Source organism: Mytilus californianus, unplaced genomic scaffold, assembly GCF_021869535.1.
Source record: "Mytilus californianus isolate M0D057914Y unplaced genomic scaffold, xbMytCali1.0.p SCAF_10, whole genome shotgun sequence".
Lineage (NCBI taxonomy): Eukaryota > Metazoa > Mollusca > Bivalvia > Mytilida > Mytilidae > Mytilus > Mytilus californianus.
Genome location: NW_026262582.1, coordinates 41674393 through 41696503, shown reverse-complemented (window position 1 = coordinate 41696503; position 22111 = coordinate 41674393). Strand labels below are relative to the sequence as shown.

Sequence of the window (22111 nt, the reverse complement as noted above, 5' to 3'; positions counted from 1 at the left end):
AAACTGTTTCTTATTCATCTTAACTACATTAGTGTATTAACTAGAAACACGCGATATTGTTTAGGTTTGGATATCTCTAATACCGATAATTTAAATTGAAAATGCTTAATTCTTTAAAGGAATAGTCTTGAAATTATTTCGAGTTGAAATAGTGCAAATATTTACTCTAGTATCATGAATATCTGCATGGACAATAAATATGTTAAATTGTGTATGACAGCAAAAGTAGACTTTGTCAATTATTATTAACACTAATAACTTCTATAAGAATTCAATGTTTTATACACAGCATATATTTTGCATCCTGAAGATTATCGTTGTGGTTTGTAGTATGATTACTGGAGACTTAAAAGTTTACTAGATCAGCTTATTTTTGTTAAAAGTATCCTTTGACGTTTTGAAATCTAAATTACTAAACGAAATGCTTTGGCCGATACTTTTATCTCAATCAAAGAGTTTATTTGTTGTTTGTATTTAACAGATTTTGACAAAGATGCAAAATCAACTTGAACTTAAGGCAGTTTCAGTTAGACTATACAAATATCTGTGTGAAGAAGTAGTTGGTTCTGAAAACATTGTCAGATACAGACGATTATATTACAAAATCCATGATGATATATCCAATAACATCAATTTTGAATTTATTAGCAGTGGAAGCAAGGCTGAAGGTTTGGATCTTCCAGGGAGCGATTTTGATTTGATGTTTCTTTTGAAATTTTGGGAAGTGTATGAATATACGCCTAAAGACAAAGAAGACGTTATAATGCTTGACACGAAGAATGCTTTACCAGGTTTTGCATTATTGAAGACGGAGGATAAGTCATCCTTTCCATACTCCCGAACAAAAACTGCTGATGGAAATCTTATTTCCAACAGTGATTTTTTTAATTTGCTCTGGAGCGTTATAGGACAAGATGCCAATTTTTTCGAAATTCATGGACCAAGTATGTCACATTCGTTTCTTGTCGACACTGACACGTTGTATTGTTTAAAGTGTCATACATGGCCAACGGTAGCAAAACAATGGTTGTTAAGATCTAGACCTTCTGGATGGCCGTCACAGGATATCATTTCGAAAATAGTTGCTCAAGGCTGTTTATTAGTACCGGTTGGGAGCAAGTCATCATGTAGCAAGGGTCATCCTTTCGAATGGCGATTTTCTTTTTCTCTATCCGAAAAACTTTTGGTTCATTCTTTTAATCACACCCAATTGCTCTGTTATGCGTTGTTGAAAATTTGGTTAAAGGAAATATTAAATAGTGACAACATACTTAACAATAAATTATGTTCCTATTTTCTGAAATCTGTGCTTTTTTGGATACTTGAAGAAGATGAAAACTTTAACTGGATTCCGCAAAATCTTTTGCACTGTTTTCTTTTATGCATTCATCGTCTTCATTATTGGATTGTTTGTGGTTATTTTCCAAACTACTTCATTCCTGAGCATAACATGATTGATGGGAAACTTTCTCGTGACGTTCTCGCATATCTTTCATTATATTTAGACAAAATGAACATGCGTGAAAATTGGAAAATAATGTTTTTAGGTCCGTCATTACGCAACTTTCGTAACCTTCCAATAAGCATTCAAAGAAAAATCCATCGTTTGAGTGAATTTGACGAAGCAATTTTGTTGCTTCACACTATCGGTAGTTTGATATTGAGTATATTGAGAGGTTTGAAAGGAGACGGTATATCTGCAAGTATAATTTATAGGATGATACACAAGCATCTACCAAATTCTGCAAGAAAAATTCTGATTTCAATATTTCTGAAAGATAATAAGAATATATTAACGTCTCTTCATATTGTCAATTGTAAAAACAAACGGGAATATCTTGGTTACAGAGAATGTCTATCTCGCATGTTGATAAATACATTTTATGATGCCGAGTCTGGATGGTTACTTCTTGCAGCTTTTTTTTACTCCACACAAAAGTATAATGACATGTCATGTATATTACAACTGTCATCGAGTATGTTTTCTTTGAAAAATCGTTTTGTTCAAAACATTGTAGACATTCACTCGTTCAGAGACTTATCGAAATTAGAAAAAATGATATACAGCAGATCATTTGTCAAAAGGATGAGATACGAAATTGCGAGAGTATTTCATATAGATTATAAAGATTTCATGACTGATTATTATCCATTTGTAACTGATGAAATTCCTAAAATAGGACTTGATGGAGGACTTCAACCATATTCTAGTAGCTTGTTCTTTTTTCTTAAATTTTTATATGGTCACAAACAAGGAAACTTATTTGAAACTCAATCTGCCTTGCAATTACTAGATAATATCTTTGAAGAAGAAAGCGAGAAATCGACAAATATTTTATGTTTAGCGTCATCCTATACGCTTCTAGTAAAAGCGTTTGTCCTTTTGAATGATGAAGAAGGGATTAAAACTTGCACTTTTAGATTTATAGCAGCAATAAAAAAATTGGATATATTTGAGACACTGATGAATTATATACAAGACAACGAAAACATAAAAATGACTTTTGAAATTGTGTTAAAATATTTTGACTTGCAGTACATCAAATAGACAAAAAAGTGACAAAAACATGCAGAACATATTTACATATTGTATTGTTTATAAGTAATATTGATGTTTTCCTAAAATACTGCCATTCTTTTAAATACTGTCTCACAACAAAAGATAGACTTGAATGCTACGTTTGAATATTACTTCACAATATTTAATTAATAAAAAATTTTTTGCTTTTTTAAATATATTTTTCTTAGAGTAAAGTATTCGTAATTGGGTAATATTTGGGATTTAGATGAAACTGTGTACGCATTAACTCGTTCATCTACATATAAGTGTTGAAAAAACAATATGAAAAATATCACGACGGGAACATGTTGATGAGATATAAACCCTAAACTAGACCGACATGCAGAGGCGGAATTTTAGAGTGCAATTTCACAAAGCAATAGCCCACAAGAAAACTTTTCTCCCTACCCAGATACATTTTACTGTCTCATAGACGACCACAATTCTTAGTTTTAAATGACGTATGCTTATCAGAGAAGCACAAATACCAACATTTAAGTCTTTGGTTTGACCTAGCAGGTAGGGTAGGCACTCGAGTAGGGCACGCTATCAAGAGTTTTGAATGTTTTGAATGTTTAATTTATGAGGACTGACCAAAATGTATTCAATAGAACCGTGCAAAAGAAGAAAACGTGCACACATTTAGAAATATGACCTATCTGTATATTTAAGAGTTAGCGAAATCATTTCATTTTCTATTAAACTATCCGAAGTATTATCAAATTATTTCTGCTGAGCGTTGGCAAGACACTACATGATACGCACTTAGTGGTAACTGAAAATTTATACATGTGTGTTAACTGTTACTTTAGCAATACAACCTTAGTAGCAATATACCAACTTTACCTGCATATGGGATATACATTTTCCAACTCATTCGGTATTCAAGAGCTTGCAGCTGCTACTCAGACTTTATAAAACGTCACCAGTGTCTGAGTAGAAAGTTGATGCACCAGGGTTAAATCAAAGAATGTCTCGTCCTTTTTCTAAAAAAAGTTCATCAGAAGATAACAAGACCTTGTCAACTTCCAAAATAATACACGATGGTCTTGAATAAAATTGAGAATGGAAATGGGGAATATGTCAAAGAGTCAACAACCCGACCAAAGTATAGATTCTACACAGCTACTTTAGTACAAGTAATCTTGATGTACAGTTCTAAAGATGCATATCAAATGTACATCTGTAAAGCTGTATATAAACTGTACAGCTGTAATGCTGTATGTCAACTGTACAGCTGTAAAGCTGTATATAAAATGTACATTTGTAAAGCTGTATATGAACTGTACAGCTGTAGAGCTGTATATAAACTGTACATCTGTAAACTGTATATAAACTGTGATGGAGGCACATCTGGACAAAAAATATGATAATATATTGAGTATACGTTAATCAAACAAATACCCTTACGACAAAGAAAACCAAAACATTCAACAGTCTTTTACAATAGACAATAGTGTATGCAATAAGTCACTTATTCAATCTTCCCAAGACCAGACAAGTTGTGAACAAATTTATCAAAAGCAACAAAAGATCTGCCACAAACACCAAATTCCAAAAAGGACAAACTCTTAAAGCTAAGACTTAAGACTGAGGATGCACATTTTTAGCAGTAAGTCTGTTTGTATTATCTGTATGTACTACTACTTAAGTGAACAAGAGTGCACATACACGCCGTCTTTGCTGATCATGGTTGACTTTTATGTTGATAGTCATCAAGATCAAAGTCTTGCACGTAGTATAACATTAACCTAACGTTATCGATATTCCGTGAATATAAGGACAAGGTTGGATAGATCTTTTTAGATGAAGATATTCACATTTCAGCCGTTCTTTACACCGAATATACTGATTACGTATAGTAAGTGAGAAACGAACCTAGTCACAAAAACTTAACATTGTCCAATGAAATATACAAATAAGGTCAGGTTATGTGAACCCTGTCAACGAACACGAACATTTCACAATCATGCTGTCCAGCGAATATAGTTGATATTGCCTTTTACTTAAAGTATTTAGGAAGCGCACATAATCCTGAAAATTTCCCTATGAAGAATGAACTATGAAATAAGTTCAAGGATATATAAACCCTGTCAGACGACACACCGAATAAAGTTGACTATTTCTTATAGTATAACGTAATGTTGACAAATTAACAATGGAAATAATGTCAAGGTCAGATGAACCCTGCAAGACGGACATTTACACATTTCAATCATTTAAACACACCAAAACAAAATATTGGTTCATTTCATAAGCTTAGTAAATAAGATATCAAATTCATTCGAGTGAAACGATGACAAAAAGAGTGAACCAATTACAAACGTCAAACTACAATAACACTTTATGCTTCTACTTTTGGCTTGAATTGTTATTGTATTATTATGCAGAGAACCAGCTTATATTTATATTTTAGTAAGTGGAGAACCACTTGAACATTTTAAAACTTTTGATCTGTGTGCTCGAATAATTCACATAAACACTTGAAATCTGATCATGAGGGCTTATCGCATTGTTTACTGGTTTTAATGCTTCACGCCAGGGTGTAACTTTTATGAAGAATTTAGGTTAGCGATTGGTCATAGTAGAAGCATAAGCGGTTTTTGAACATAAAAAAGCATGCAAAATAAACCTTCAAGACAATCAGTCCCCAAGGTCATCATGCATCAGCTCGGTAGTCAGTACTTTGCTACTGACATGATTTATAACAAAGCTTCCTTAAATTGATCATTATAAATTTATAATTTATTAAGAAACCCCCTCAAGCACAGATGACCTTAGATGGATTTGGCTATTATTTCTTGGTCCTTTTTGTTCATATAGCTCTGCAACTCTTTCAAATATCTTACATTCTTGGCTTTCAAGTATTCGGCTTTGAGCGTCCATGATAAAGGTAAATCCAGAAAAGCACTTTGGACCAATGAATTTCATAAAGTGTTGTTTTAATTTAAACATTGTTTTGAACAGCGGTATAGTATTGTTGTTATTGAACTTAATAAAAATCCTTGTTCTTGCTGAAAAATACAAATTTATATTGATATTGTGCATCGTGTTGACACCACCATTGATGACTTAGGTCCTCTCCAGTCTCTCTTGGTCCTTATTTGGTCATATAGTTCTTCAACAAACCTCTTGAGGCAAGATTGACCGTAGATGGATTTTGGTTTTTATTTCTTGGTCCTTTTTTGTCATATACCTTCTCAACGGTTTCGGTTATCATACAACCTTGGCTTTCAAATGTTCGGCTTTGAGCGTTCCTAATAACAATGAATAAAGTAAAACTAGAAAACACTTTGGACCCATGGAATTCTAAAGTGTTGTTTTAATTATATTCAAAAACCCTCTTTAATCCGTTCATTAATTGAATTGTTAGATTTCTGGAAGTTCAGTTTCAAAAATATCCATTGGTGCTTGGAAGACATTTTCTATAGAAAATGAAAACAACACTTAATAAATTAGGTGCGTCGAATGCACTTTTCTGGATTTACCAGCAGCAGGAACGCTAAATGCCAAATATTTGAAAGCCGTGATAGCTAAGAGCAAAAACTGTTGAAAAGCTATATGACCAACATGAACCTAAAAATATCAGCCAAATACATCTAAGGTCAACTTTACCCGAGGGAGTTTCTAAAAACTGTATAGCGGTGTTATTTTTCATTAGTGTTAAATTTTGAATTTTAGAAATTTTACGATTTAGGAGCAAAAAAGGACGAAAACATTTGGCGGTTCAATTTTTTCCGATTCTTAATTCGCAGTTAAATATTTTTTTCGGATATTGAATATAATTGCGGATACGGAAATGGTTACAGTTAGAAAGTTATAAAAACACTGACAGAAAGAAAACATTGAAACATATCTTTGCTGTACTACTGTATAGATAAAAGAAATTTAAGAAAACAATAATTTAAAAGTAAAAAGAAATACATATAGATAATGAAAAACAATATTTGAGTTAAAACACATGTTTTGATTTGTTTTTCACCTATTAATTAAATCCTTTCATTTGACAGCAATAAAACAAACTACCAAACAACCTGGCATTCTGTAAGATCAATATATAATTGAGATAGCTGTATAGTGTTATGAAAATCCAAATTGATTTGGAAAAGTTATAAAAAAAAATTAAAGGTGACTATCTGAATATAGTCCGAACTGAAAATTCTAGCTTTTTTTCACCTATTAATTAAATCCTTAAATTTGACAGCAAAACACCAAACTACCAAACAACCTGGCATTCTGTAAGATCAATATATAATTGAGATAGCTGTATAGTTTTATGAAAATCCAAGTTGATTTGGAAAAGTTATTAAAAAAATAAAGGTGACTATCTGAATTTAGTCCGAACTGAAAATTCTAACTTTTTTTACCTATTAATAAAATCATTAAATTTGACAGCAATACACCAACCTACCAAACAGCTTGCATTCTGTAGGATCAATTTATAATTGAGACAGCTGTAAAGTTTTATGAGAATCCATTTGAAAAAGTTATAAAAAAAATTAAAGGTGACTATCTGAATATAGTCCGAACTGAAAATTCTAGCTTTTTTTCACCTATTAATTAAATCCTTAAATTTGACAGCAAAACACCAAACTACCAAACAACCTGGCATTCTGTAAGATCAATATATAATTGAGATAGCTGTATAGTTTTATGAAAATCCAAGTTGATTTGGAAAAGTTATTAAAAAAATAAAGGTGACTACCTGAATTTAGTCCGAACTGAAAATTCTAACTTTTTTTACCTATTAATAAAATCATTAAATTTGACAGCAATACACCAACCTACCAAACAGCTTGCATTCTGTAGGATCAATTTATAATTGAGACAGCTGTAAAGTTTTATGAGAATCCATTTGAAAAAGTTATAGAAATAATTAAAGGTGACATCTGAATATAATTAGAACTGAAAATTCTAGTTTTTCTTACCTGTTAATTAAAACTTTTAATTTGACAGCAATGACCCAAATTACCAAATAACCTAGAATTTTGTAAGATCAACATATATTAGAGATAGATGGGCTGATTCAGATCAGTCTAGACTAAATTTAAAGGTCAATACAGGTCGAGACAGGTCGAGACTGGTCAAGACTGAGTCGGGAATGGTCGAGACAGGTCGAGACTGGTCAAGACTGAGTTGATACTGGTCGAGACTGGTCGACACCATATTCAGACTATACCAAAATTATCAAGTATTTAATCAGACTTATTACTTATAGTCGAGACCAAAGTCGAGTACAGTTAAGTACAGTTAAGTACTGTCGAGATTATGTCGAGTCTTGTCAAGTAAAATATGGTCTTTTCAGACTCTGAGCAGTTTGTAGTATATACAAACTTTTTGAAAATGTTTCGGTTGACTAATAACGAGATTGACCTGATCTTTCATGTCCTAATTAGGTTATAATATTGTTAAGAGTGACTTACAACTCTTATTCACATTTAATTTGACTATAATTAATAGACATTTGCGGAAACTGTCATACGATTAGGATTACAATTACACTTACAGGTAGCATTTAAATCTTGGGTCATCTCAAAGTGTAATTATAAACCGTCGTTCCAAAACAAAGTCTAACTCTTATAATGATTTTCTATAGTTAAACAACGGGTTTTTTAAAAAGAGATATATGTAGTAATGTGTACACATTAATTATTGTGCAAGGTGTTATCCAGGTTTAACATGCTATAAATGAACGGGGTATGATAGAATGGACAAACACAGTTTATAAATTTTACACGAGACATGAAAAACAATTCGCAATTGTCGTCGGATAGGTTGAGACAGTTAGAAATTAATTTCAGCAAAACTAGTGTTAAGAAAGGGCGATCAACAAAAGAACATGTTGACAATATTAAATGCTTAATCTAAGACATATAATTTCCTTTTTTTAAGAGAATGAGGTGGTACAGCGGGTGGGTCCTTAAGAACTATTTATTCTTCATGGCATTATACTTGCCGTTCGGTATATTTTTACTATCAACGTTATTGGTATGATAAGAAATCAAAAATATAGAAAAAAACACTACACCGTTAACAATGAACATCTTTGTATCGAATATATAAAATTAACTATTCGTCAAACTCTGTTGGAAATGTAAAATAGGTGTACTAAAATAGTTTGAATTTTACTATCTATAATCTATTTTATCAAAATAAACAAGACAAAAACCGGATGTTGACCTGCGTCGCTGCATTTAATTGATTGGATGTATACTGAAGCACAACTGATAATTCCTTTTCAATGAAGACATGAAAAATTTGACGAGAATTTTCCTAATACATTGAGTGTTGTAAAATTTCAAACTATCAGAAAACAGGAAGTGGCTGCATGGCTGATGTTACAATTGCTTGCACGCTACAATTCATCATTATAAAGCTGCAGACAAAATATATTAAAATCATTCCGTTCAATACAAGCCAGGTAAGCTTTGACGAAAATTTTCCTCGTGCAATGAGTCTTGTCAAACTATCGGCAAACAGGAAGTAGCTGCACGGCAGATGTAAAAATTGCTTACACGCTGCAACTCATAATCATCAAGCTGCAGACCATAAATAAAACCATTCCTTCAATAGAAGCCAAGAAAACTTTGAGGAGGAATTTTTTTTAGATAAGGTCTTTAGCCGACTTTGGGACAGATTGACGGACGGAAGTACAGAGTCGAGCGGTTACTAGACCTGCTTTCGCCTTCAGCGACGCAGGTAAAAATTACTACTGGGTTCTGTGTTTTTGTTTTTGTGCAATTTTTATAGAGATCTTGGGAATCATTTGAGTACGGACGTTTTCTTTCACGGTGTCGATAATTCTCTCCCATGAACATGGGTGGGTTTGGTCTGCTCGAATGACGAGCTGTAATTCATGATCCGAGACAGGTACAATTTTCTTGAAATTGTCCTATATAGTGCACTTATGACAGTCACACAAAATTTATCCGAAAATTAATCCGTTGATTAAAAAGGATTATTAAAAGGTGCAAAGGTATAGCAGGCGAGAAGAAATTGCTCAATATAATCACACACTATTTAATTTGGTTAGGTATCAGTTGCGGATATAGAAGTGTAATTGTGAAAACGAAGGATATTAATAGTTAAAAAGCATTGCGATGCGGCGGGTTTATTGATTATTTAGTGTAAATTGCTTATTGCATTTTCCCGTGATTATCAAGTGCACCGTTTGTAAAGTACCCACTTAACGATTTTTTCCAAATTTTGCCATACTAAATTAAGGTAAGACAGAATTTTGGAACTATAACTTAAAGAGAAGTACTATGTTTCTCGGGAAAGTCGCATAGTTCTCTGCTGTTTTTGGTGGGCGACAAAATATATCCAAAAAGATATCAAGTTTTGACACCTTAAACAAGACAACAGATTGTTTGAAAATTAAAGAATATGTACAGTGCAGAAAATTAAATAGACTTATCATACACTATAAAGTAAAGGTCGAACACGTAATCGGGGAATTAAAAAAATACAAAATTAAAATTGAATCTGTTTTGACAATTTGCGTTGAATTAGTCTGAGGTCGAACAGATTTATTTACATAACAAACAAATATTCATTTCGTTTTATTATGTATATCTCTATTATGTTTTTTTATATTTTGAGATGACCCCTTGTTCTTTGTCAACTGTAATCGTAAGTCTCAGTGCAATCCTAGATATAGACCTAGTTTCCGCAAATGTCTAATATGGGTAAAATACCCGACAGAGTACAGTACACTCTTAAATCATTTGACACTTACTATGAAGCGTATAATTATGAATGTGTAATGTAATTTGGCATTAAAATGATGTTAAAACTAACATATACTGTATCATGTGTATTGACCTGTCGACCGGATAATAGATAGTTCACAAAACGCTTTATTTATGCGGTAAACATATGAACTAACAACAGATATTGGTCGAACAAAAAAGGTAAAAAAAAAAGAAATGTATACTATGAATAGCAATTCAATACGTCAACCTCAACCAAACGGCGAATTCCATTCGCGAAACGAATAGAGGCTTTTAAGAAAATAGAAAATTTGGCAGAAATTGGATTTAATGACAATCATTGTTTATGTTGTTCTTGTTGAAACATAATGGGACACCACGAATTTGTATTGAAGTTAAGCGGTGTTTGGACACCCGCAATCGATGATCTACATCAATTCCAAATAACCGATCATACACTCCAAACTATATCTAAGCATTCTGTTTTCGCCACATCCATAATAACAGCATACCTGTCAACATTTCAGAATGCCCATGGGGGTTTAGCGTGTAAGATGGCTCTCATTGTCCCACGAAACCTTTAAAGGGGCCTTCAACTTTATTTTAATGATGTTTTTTTGCCTCTGCATACTTTTACAATCATATACCCATGGTAAAATTGATTGTTTTGTTTTCAATTGTGGACAATATTGCTGTTTTAAAATTTCCAATTGGGAGCCTCCATTGGGGAAATCCACCACAAATAGTGCCAATTGACAGGTATGTAACAGAGTATTATGTAGTACGTATATTAAGATCATAAATTTGTCTTATCCAAAACTATGAACATTAAATGTAACACTAAACTTATATTCTAAGAAAATACGAAATACAAGTTTGAAATTTTCTGATTGGGGAATTTCTGATGATATAGAAAAGATATTTGATTGACCCAGAAAATAAAGAAACAATTCAAGAAATCTACAATTTAACATAAAATATATGCAAGTCATGTTTGGTTTATCTTCCTACTGTCATAGATAACATAAAATCTCTCTCACAGCGGAACATCATTAAACACATTATTGGGGAAATTTACATCATAAATGGACAAATTCATATGACCAATCATTCGAAATTAATGAATTGGGGACTCCAATGCTAGAAGACAAGTATTCCCAAGACAAACATAAATTTATTCTCAGCAAAGATGCCCAAAACCATTGAATGTGTTTTCGTTCCAAATACATATTGGGCTTTCTATCACTGACACATAGTTCAAGCGAGAGGCTGTACTGCTCAATAGTCAAGGGGAGAGCAATTCAGAGTAAAGAAGAATCGATTGAGAACCACAATTTTCCACTTTAAAAGAGAGGCGAAAGATACCAGAGGGACATTCAAACTCATAAGTCGAAAATAACAGACAATGCCATGACTAAAAAAGAAAAAGACCAGCAGACAAACAATAGTACACAAAACACAACATAGAAAACTAAAGCCTGCGCCACACGAACACCAACAAAAACTTGGGGTGATCTTAGGTGTTCCGGAAGGGTAAGCAGATCCTGCTCCACATGTGGCAACCATCCTGTTGCTCATGTTAGTAATGTTAATGATAATTGTTCAATAAACAATGAAACATACAACGACAACGAATCAATCACGCAAAAAAAGAGAGAACACGTGACGACATAAGAATTGTCTGGATTTAAATGTTGATGGATGGATATATCGATTTGTATTTAACGTTCAATGGTATATATAATATGCTAATCAGGACCATAACATGGTGTTGCTATATAAAAATATAACCTGAACTGTTCTTGTCCCGTATGTTTTACAATGTCTTGTTTACTTAGTAGTTTCTGATAATGCATATTAGTCGGCTTTACATGACACATTAAATTGAATTAAATTTCATTTATGACCAGCAATAAAGATAGGGTCTACTTAAGTTTTATTTATAGTGATTTTTATTGTTTAAGAATATTTTATCGCGCAATGAGAAATACAATTTTATTTCACTGGCTTGATAACAGATTGTTTTTGCTTGAACGGTTGAGTGTTTGTGTTTGTTCGTTTGTTTGTTTGATCGTTTTTTGTTGTTTTGATTTGTTCTCATTACCTCTCTTTCGAAAATAATGGTAAATAGTGATTGTGTAGTCAGGCCGTTTGTTCGTTTGTCCTTTCGTTGGTGTGCTCGTTTGTTTTTCAGTCTCATTTTGTATGAGCTACTGCTTGACAGAATAATTGACATTTCAACGGATTCCTAATTACACAATGTACGTTTTTATCTCTGGTTGATGTCTGCACACTAAAGTACACATTTAGGGATACCTATTTAGTATCAGCGACTCTTTCTTACCCCTTATCACAATCGATTAAAAATTTCTCACAAACTAATATATGGCAATTGTGCACCTCTGATTTTCCTTTTAGATCCGAATCATTTTGGGGTTTTGCTTACCAAAGCATGAACTATATATATATATATATATATATATAGTAATTGTATTGATCCAACTAATCAATACATATTATCATTTGAAGGAGCAGAATAACAGGAAATGTGGTACAGTCATAGTAAATGGTAAAATACTTCTATTGAAAACTGTATTTGTCAATTATCTACCTTTCGATTTACATTGATTTGTTCGTTTGTTGTAAATTTAGTACATGTATATATAAAATGTTGAATTAATCGGAACTCTTAAGATTTTTTCTACCCCCAGTAATAAATTACCGTAAGTTATCAAGCTCGATCACTTCGAATTTAAATTGGCTTACCAGCTATTTTAATTCGAGCGCCACTGGTGAGTCTGATGTAGACGAAAAGCGCATATTCCGTACTAAATCATAAGCCTTTCATCTTTAATGAGTTTTTACTGTCAAAATGATTTGAATGTTTTCTTATTCTACATCTTATCACGTACTCACGTTAAACAATGACATTTGTTTTTGATGCATTAGGGTTAAGTTCATTTTTAACGTTTTATTACTTTGTATTAACCAGTTAATGACAACTAAATCATCAATAATTACGTTCTTCTAAAAATGAAACATAGTATTAAAAGTAGGTGTCAAAATCTCATCATTAATCTTTGGCCAAAAACGCCAAAATATTTCAATTTATGATTTCAAGTAGAACTTTCTTGAATTTGATATTTTATTTGATATTTTATTATACTATACTTCTGTTTGTAACATTCATTTGTATAGTCCCAGCATACATGAAAATTATTACTTGTCTGTGCGTTCATAATGGCAAACACCTTTAAAGTCCTATAGGTTGCACTTCTGTAAATCTAGACAATGCAAGTTCCCAAAGGAACTCCTTTTACGACTAAAACTGTGCCACTATTATAATAAAGTTTAATAAAAAATCATGGCCTGGAATGGAAAGTTTATATGCACTACAACGTTTTGCAAAGGTCAAAACATAGAGTTATGCAGCATATTTTCAACATTTATATGCCTTGAACTTCTAAGGTTCAAACTTATACTAAAAATCACTACTACCACCCCCACCCCCTTTTTTGCCATGAGTCTTACTGCGAATTCAATTGGTCCGCTATTCAACAGAATGTATACTGGTAAAATTCCCAAGTTGTGTCTCCATGATAGGAAACATGGATATTATATCTGGAAACCAGTTGGTAAACAAAATATCTATGAATATTATATATCTCACCAAAAGAGGCGTGGTTTGTAAATCAGCTGTATTTACAAAGTGCAAAGAACTGTTTACGTCCTACTAGTTATCAACATTAGCTCATATGAAGCAATAAGTCATCAGTGGGTTGTTTTATGTATGAAACGGTTTGTAAACGGTAATCGAAATTATTTTCGATAATTCAAATACACATAACAGTTTCAATCATTCATATTTTATCATATTGGCTTTTTCTTTTAAAGTATTTATAAAACGGCCTTAACCCGAGACACAAGATGATAATATTCTTTGCATAATGTGTACCATAATCGAACTTAACCAAAGGTTTTAACAGTTTTAAAATACATTAAATAATTGAATCGATAGTATAAAAAGAAATTTAAGTTTGCGTAACTTTTCAAAGATTTATCAGCCATTTTGAATGATACGAAATCGAAACTATGGAATGTTTTAAGAATATAGTGTAATTATATATACAACTAAAACATAATATTTGCTGTGCAGTTCAGGTTGGTAATTAATTATAAAAAACAAGAAGTAGCCATCCAACGAACTACCGAAAGTTTGAAGCGACAACATCGCTTCGTCAAATTCCATCAAACTTCGCTTCAAACTTTCGTTAGATGCATTGAAGCAATGGAAAGAAGACAGCATATCTGCATGCATAATGTATAGAATGATACATAACCATCTACCAAATTCAGCAAAGAAAAAGTCTTATTTTAATGTTCCTAAGACATGTAAGAGAGAATAGAAATTTTTTAGCGTCTTTTAATATTGTAAATGGTTCAAACAAACAAGGCTATTCTGGCTACAAAGGATGTCTAACTCGCAACTTGATAAATACTGTTTTCTATGCCGAGTGTGGATGGCTACCTCTTGTAGCATTTTTTTACTCCACACAAATGTATCATGAAATGTCATGTGTATTACAATTGTCATCAAACATCTTTTCTTTAATAAATTCCTGCCTACAAAACGATGTAAACGTTCAAACGTTCAGAGACATATCGACATTAAAGCAAATGGTATACAGTAGGTCATTTATACAAAAAGGATGAGATACGAAAGTTCGAGAGTTTTTCATATTGAATCTAAATGTCTCAAGACTTGATTTCAATCGCATAGCTTGTTCTTTTTTTCTGAAATTTTTATACGATCGTAATCAAGGAAACTCACTTGAAACCCAATCTGCCTTGAAATAACTAAAAACCAATGTTACAGATGAAAGCGATAAATCGACAAATTTTTTGTTTATTGTCATCCTGTATGCTTCTAGAAAAAGCGTTTAAACTTTCGAATGATATAGTAGGGTATGCAACTTACAATTTAGTGTAATAAAGTCTCAGATAAATTTGATGCACTGATGAAATATGCAAAAGAACACAATGTAATGAAAATAGTCCTGGAACTTCAAAAAAAGGTAAAAATAGTTTGACTAGCAGAACATCAAATAGACAAATAATTGACCCAGTTACCATGAATTATTTACTGGTCATAGATATTTTCCGAAAATATTATCAATCTATTTGTTTAGATACTGCATGTACTGTTTCATATCAAAAGAGATAAATGTGAATATTACTTTTAAAAAATCAATTGATAAAAAACATATGCTATTTTTAAACCTTTTTTTAAAGATTTATTTGCATTTATTTTCATAGGTACCGAAATTTCAAGGATTATCATCGTGGATATTTGATTCGTGGTTTTACAAAAGTCTATATACAAGCCTCTAGAAAATTTGACCTACTCTAACATTTAAATTCGTGGTTTACCTGTACTCATGAATTCCACGAAAATTTTTGATATCTCACGAGTAATAATCAATCGACAGTATACTTTATCGGGTGACATTTTGCATTTCGATGAAGTTTTGTATTCATTTAGAACTCGTTGAGCTTAATCTTCTAATATTAGAAATATAATAAGAAAACGTTCAATGGCATATATTACATACATATCAGAAAGAGAATATTGTTGATGAGATATAAATATGTACCTGAACAAAACCGACATGCTGAACCGGAATTTTATCGTCCTTATTCTCAAAGCAACAACCAACAAGAAAACATGTCACCCTATCAAGACGCATTCATTTACTCTTAGCCAAACAGTCTTAATTGGTCTTACTTCTAAATGTCCTTTGCTTAGCGAAGAAGCAGCTCAAACCATTAGTTGTTGGTTGTACGTACATGATTGATGGAAAAGTCTCTCGTGAAGATCTCACATATCTTTTGTTATTTTTAGACAATATGAATATGCGTGTATATTGGAAAAGAATGCTTTCTGTTCCGTCACTACGCAATTTTCGTAACCTTCCAATCATAATTCAAAGAAATCCCCATCCTTTAAATGAATTTGACAAAGCTGTGTTGTCGCTTCAAACTTTCGGCAGTTTGATGTTGGATTCATTGAATGAATGGAGAGGAGACAGTCTATCGGCATGGATAATTTACAGAATGATCCACAAGCATCTACCAACTTCTGCAAGAAAAAGTTTTATTTTAATGTTTCTGAAAGAGAATAAGAATATATTAGCTTCTCTTAATATCGTAAATCGGCCAAACAAACGAGGCTATCCTTCTTACAAAGAATGACTTTCTCGCATTTTGGTAAATATATTTTACGATGCAAAGACAGGATGGTTACTTCTTGCAGCATTGTTTTACTCCACACATAATCATTATAATATGTCATGTATATGACAATTGTTATCGAGTATATTTTCTTTGAAAAAGCAGTTTACACAAAACGATGTAAACATTCAATCGTTCAGAGACATATCGAAATTAATGAAAATGATATACAGTGCGTCATTCATAAAAAGGATGAAATACGAAATTTCGAGAGTGTTTCATATAGATTATAATGGTCTCAAGACTGAAAACTATCCATTTCTAAGATATACCCAGAAAAGGAACTGTTGGAGGACTTCAATCGTAAAGCTTGTTCTTTTTTCTTAAATTTTTATATTATCGTAAAAAAGGAAATTCGCTTGAAGCCAAATCTGTTTTGCAATTACTAAAAACGATCGCTGAAGAAGAAAGCGATAAATCGAAAAATATGTAATGTATAATTTCATTGTTTACCCTTCTGTTAAAAGCGTTTGAACTTTCGAATGATGACGAAGGGTACCTAACTTGTTCTTTAAATTTTTATAAAGCACTTAAAAAGTCGGATCAATTTGAGGCATTAATCATGTTAATGCAATATACACAAAAAGACGATGCAATAAAAATGGTATTTGAATTTATTTAAAATTATTTTGACTTGAGGTTATTATACTTAAACAACAAGATGTCCCATCTAAAACAAAAAATATTTTCTTATGATATTATTCACTGTTCATATGTATATCATTTTTTTGTTTTAAATATACTCTCACATTAAAAGATAAATATGAACATTATGTGTGAATATTCGTTCAAAATGCTTAATTGATAAAATATATATGCTTTTTTAAAATGTTTTTGTTAAGGTAAACATGGTAAAGAATATGTAATTGAATGACATTTTGTATTTTAATGAAATTTTGTTTGCATTTACAACTTTTGAGCTGCATCTGTGTCTTTAAAAGATATAACATCCAATGGCATATATAATATGCATACAAAAATTAAAAGAGGGCCGAAAGGTACCAAAGAGGTCTTCAAACTTATAAGTCGATAAAACAAACTGACAATGCCATGAAAAAAAAACGAAAAACGACGAAAAGACAAACAACAACACACAAAACACAGCCTAGAAGCTTAAGAATGAACAACACGAACGCCACCCAAAACTGGGGTTGATTGCAGTTGCTCCGGTTGCTCCGGAAGAGTGAGCAGATTTTGATTCACAAGTGGCACCCTTCGTGTTGCTCATATAAAAATGTATAAGTACAAACCCGATGACAAGTCTATTTCGATAGGTCGTATTCGAGGAAAAGAGAACGAGATTATGGTTACGATTATTGGAACATATCCTTCGTCATCTGTTAAACAGATATTCCATACAGGTCTACATCTCGTGATGGAAGAACATACACATAAACATGATAAAAGCATTTATCGGAATTCCAGTTGACTCTAGAAAGTTATTTCCTTGTGTTTCCAGCTGTCTCTAATAGACAACTTTCGAGTTCGTTGCATTTCCGTCAAAAACCCCACCAAAAAATAGGGGTGATCTCAGATGCTCCGGAATGCTAAGTAGATCCTGCTTCACATGTGGCACTCGTTGTGTTCCTCATTATAGTACAAACCCGGTAATAAGTCTAATGCGGTATGTCACATTCGGGGAAAAGGGAATGGGATTGTAGTTACGCTATCCGCTATCATCTGTGAGACGGTTATTCCATAACGGTCAACCAACAAGTGATGCCGTACGTAAAATTTACGGATGGATGATTTCAACTTCACCACTTGGAACCCTATGTTTAATAGCTTCCTTGCGAGCATCAACATTCTATCAAAGAAATCCTGACAGGAAATAAAAGCCCTGGAATATCGTATCAACTGAGGGATAGATACCTCTGTATCTGCAGGCGCTGCTGGTATGTTGCTAGTTTATAATCGGGAAGCTGAAATCATCTGTCTTGTTGTAAAGATTTGTTTTCAACCGACCCTCATTGTCAATTTCTAGATGTAAGTCAATATGTGTGGTAGACTTAACTGTATCTGGTGCATCCTTATCTCAAGTACGATTGGATCGATGCGTTCAACAAAGTAAAGTGGTAAGTGTCGTTGGGTATATGTTGAAGGAATAATGAATAACACTGAAATGCTCTACCTGTTCTGTATAAATCATATATGTTGCATTCCAAACATATTTGATGCAATATGTAGCAAAAACATTTCTTGAAATTTAAAAAATTTCTTGATTAATTCATTTTTGTTTAAAGTATACATTTCTGTTGTGAATAAACTCCTCATAGATACCTCGATTACAAATGTGTACGACAGACGCGCGTTCGTCTACGAAAGACTCTTCAGTGACGCTCTTAGTTAAAAAGGTAAAAAGATAAAATACAGTATGAATTTTAAGGTTGCATTTCTGTAAATATTGACAATGCAATTTCCCAAAGGAACTCCTTTTACGGCTAAAAGTGTACCATTTTTACTATGAAGTTTTGAAAAAAATCATATCCTAGAATGGAAAGTTCATATGGACTACTATTTTTTTCAAAGGTCAAAATATAGGGCTGTGCGGCATATTTTCAACGTTTATATGCCCCAAACTTCTGAGAGTTTAAACTAACACTAACTTTCTTAACTACCCCTACCTTAACAGTATGATTACCACAGATTTCAATATAAACAATATGTATATGTGTATTTACTGGTAACATTCCCAAGTTATGTCTCTATGAGATGAAACATAGAGATCATAACTGGGATCCAGTTTGTAAACAAAATTAATTATCTATGAATATTCTATATCTCCCCCAAAGAGGTGTGGTTTGAGAAACAGCTGTATTTACAAAGTGCAACCTAAAGAGCATTTCCGAAGGTAACATATTCAAATTGTCAGGCAAACATTTTAATTTCTAAGCATATGATGCCCATACGTAAATCTTCTTCAATTTGAGTTATTGTTAATATTTTAAAAGTTTCTACAAAGATGTAGAATCAACTCGAACTGGAGGCAGTCTCAGTTAGACTCTACAAATACCTTTCTGAAGAAGTAGTTGGTTCTAAAAACGTTGTCAGGTACAGAGGATAGTATAACAAACTCCATGATGATATGATGTATAACCCCTATCATGAATTCATTAGCAGTGGGAGCAAAGCAGAAGGTTTGGGCCTTCCAGGAAGAGATTTTGATGTTATGTTACTCTGGAAATTATGGGAAGTGTATGAAGATAAGCCTAAAGACAAAGAAGACGTTATAATACTTGACACGAAGAATGTTTTGCATTATTGAAGAAAGCAGATAGTTTATCTTTTCCACATTCTGCAACAATAACCGCTGGTGGGAATCTTATATTTTTTGTTTACCTCAAGCGATTTAGCCCTAGTTGATGATTTTTTAGAAAATTTTGGTCCATGTATTTCTAGTTCAATTCCGATCGATATCGATTATTTGCAATGTTTCAAGTGTCACACATGGCCAACGACAGCTAAACAATGGTTGTGAAGGTTTAGACCTTCTGGATGGCCGTCACAGGATATCATTTTGAAAATAGTTTATCACGGCTGTTTATTAGTACCGGTTGGAAGCAAGTCATCATGCACCGAAGGCAATCCTTATGAATGGCGATTTTCCCTTTCTCTTTCAGAAAAACTGGTGGTTCATTCATTCAATCACACTCAATTGCTCTGCTATGCGTTGTTGAAAATTTGGTTAAAGGAAGTATTGAATATTGACAACATACTTAAAAATAAATTATGCTCTTATTTTATGAAAACCGTGCTTTATTGGATATTAGAAGTAGAAGAAAACTTGAACTGTATTCCCAAAAATCTTTTGCATTGTTTTCTTTTATGCATTCACCGTCTTCATTATTGGATTGTATGTGGTTATTTTCCAAACTATTTCATACCTGAGCATAACATGATTGATGAGAAACTCTCTCGTAATGATCTTGCATATCTCTCGTTAACTTTAGACAAAATGAACATGCGTGAAAATTGGAACATAATGTTTTCAGTTCCACCATTACGCATTTTTCGTAACCTTCCAATGAGCTTTCAAAGAAAATCATATCGTTTAAGCGAATTTGATGAAGCCGTGTTGTCACTTCAAACTTTCGGCAGTTTGATGATGAATACATTGAATGAATGGAGAAAAGACTGTATATCTGCATTTATAATCTATAGAATGATACATAAGCATCATTTAATCGTTTAATCGTAGAAACAAACGAGGCTATCTTGATAACAAAGAATGTCTATTTCGCATTCTGATAGACACTTTCTTCGAAGCCGAGTCTGGATGGCTATTTCTTGCAGCATTTTTTAACTTCACTCAGACTTATCATAAAATGTCATATGTATTACAATTTTCATCAATCATATTGTCTTTAAAAAAATATTTGTACAAAACATTGATAAAATTCAATCATTCAGAGACATATCGAAATTACAGAAAATGGTATACAGCAGATAAATTATAAACAGGATGAAATTCGAAACTTCGAGAGTTTATCATATAGATTACAAAGGTTTCATGACCGAAAATTTTCAATTTCTAAGTAACGAAATTCATAGAATTTTTGGTGGACTGCAATCGCAAAGATGGTTCTTTTTTCTTAAATTTCTGTATAGTTGTAAACAAGGAAACTCAGTTGAAACCCAAATGTCCTTGCAATCACTTACAACAATATTCGAAGAAGAAAGCTCCAAACCGACACATCTTTTATGTTTAGTTTCATCCCATTCGCTTCTAGTTAAAGCGTTCAAACTTTCGAATGACGAAGAAAGAATTTTAACATTCACTTTTAGATTTTGGAAAGCACTTAAGAGGTTGGATGAGTTTGAGACACTGGTGCAATCTATACAAAAAGACGAAAATATGAAAACGGTACTTGAAATTGTGTCAAAATATGTTTTATTGAAGTACACTTAAAGGACAAATTAGTGACTCAGCTTACACAAAATATTTGTTGCTAATTTTTTCCCTTAAATATTGTCATTTTTACATGAATACCATGTTTGAATATTACTTCAAAATGCTTGATTGATAAAAAATAATAGTATACGTTATAAATATTTTTCTTAAGGTTAAGTATACGCGAAGATGTAATATCTTGTATATTAATTCTATTTTTATGCTTTTAGAACTCGTTAAGCTGAATCTGAGTATTGCATAAAACATAAAAACGTCGAGTGATATATATATATATATATAGCATGCATATCAGTACGAGGATATGTTGATGAGACCCTGAACCCTGAACTAGATCATTGTGAGGTTCGACACAGGGTGCAACGAATTTGTTCTTATTAAGAAATATTATCTTTTCAACTTTTCTTAGGACGAGTCGATTTCTCAACTTTGTTACGTAACTAACAGTCCTGAAATCGATAAGTAGAGTATCATTTTGGGATTCGATATCCAGTACTACCGAGGCTGACCTCATACAGGGGTTTATAATGAAGTATAAAAAATATCTATTATTATTTTTTAACTACACACTCCGCTATACGAATGATGTCCGCTCACTTAATATTTCAAAGTAACTAATATGTAAAACGCTAAAGCAAT

The 22111-nt window shown here is 32.4% G+C and overlaps 1 protein-coding gene across 1 annotated transcript; it reads left to right on the top strand.

The window, feature by feature from the left end:
• The first annotated feature begins 493 nt into the window (after positions 1-493).
• LOC127719084 (uncharacterized) lies at positions 494-2648 on the top strand. The gene has a single exon (XM_052225122.1). It carries the CDS (start codon positions 494-496, stop codon positions 2546-2548), a length of 2055 nt encoding a protein of 684 aa, XP_052081082.1. The 3' UTR covers positions 2549-2648.
• Positions 2649-22111: the final 19463 nt, after the last annotated feature.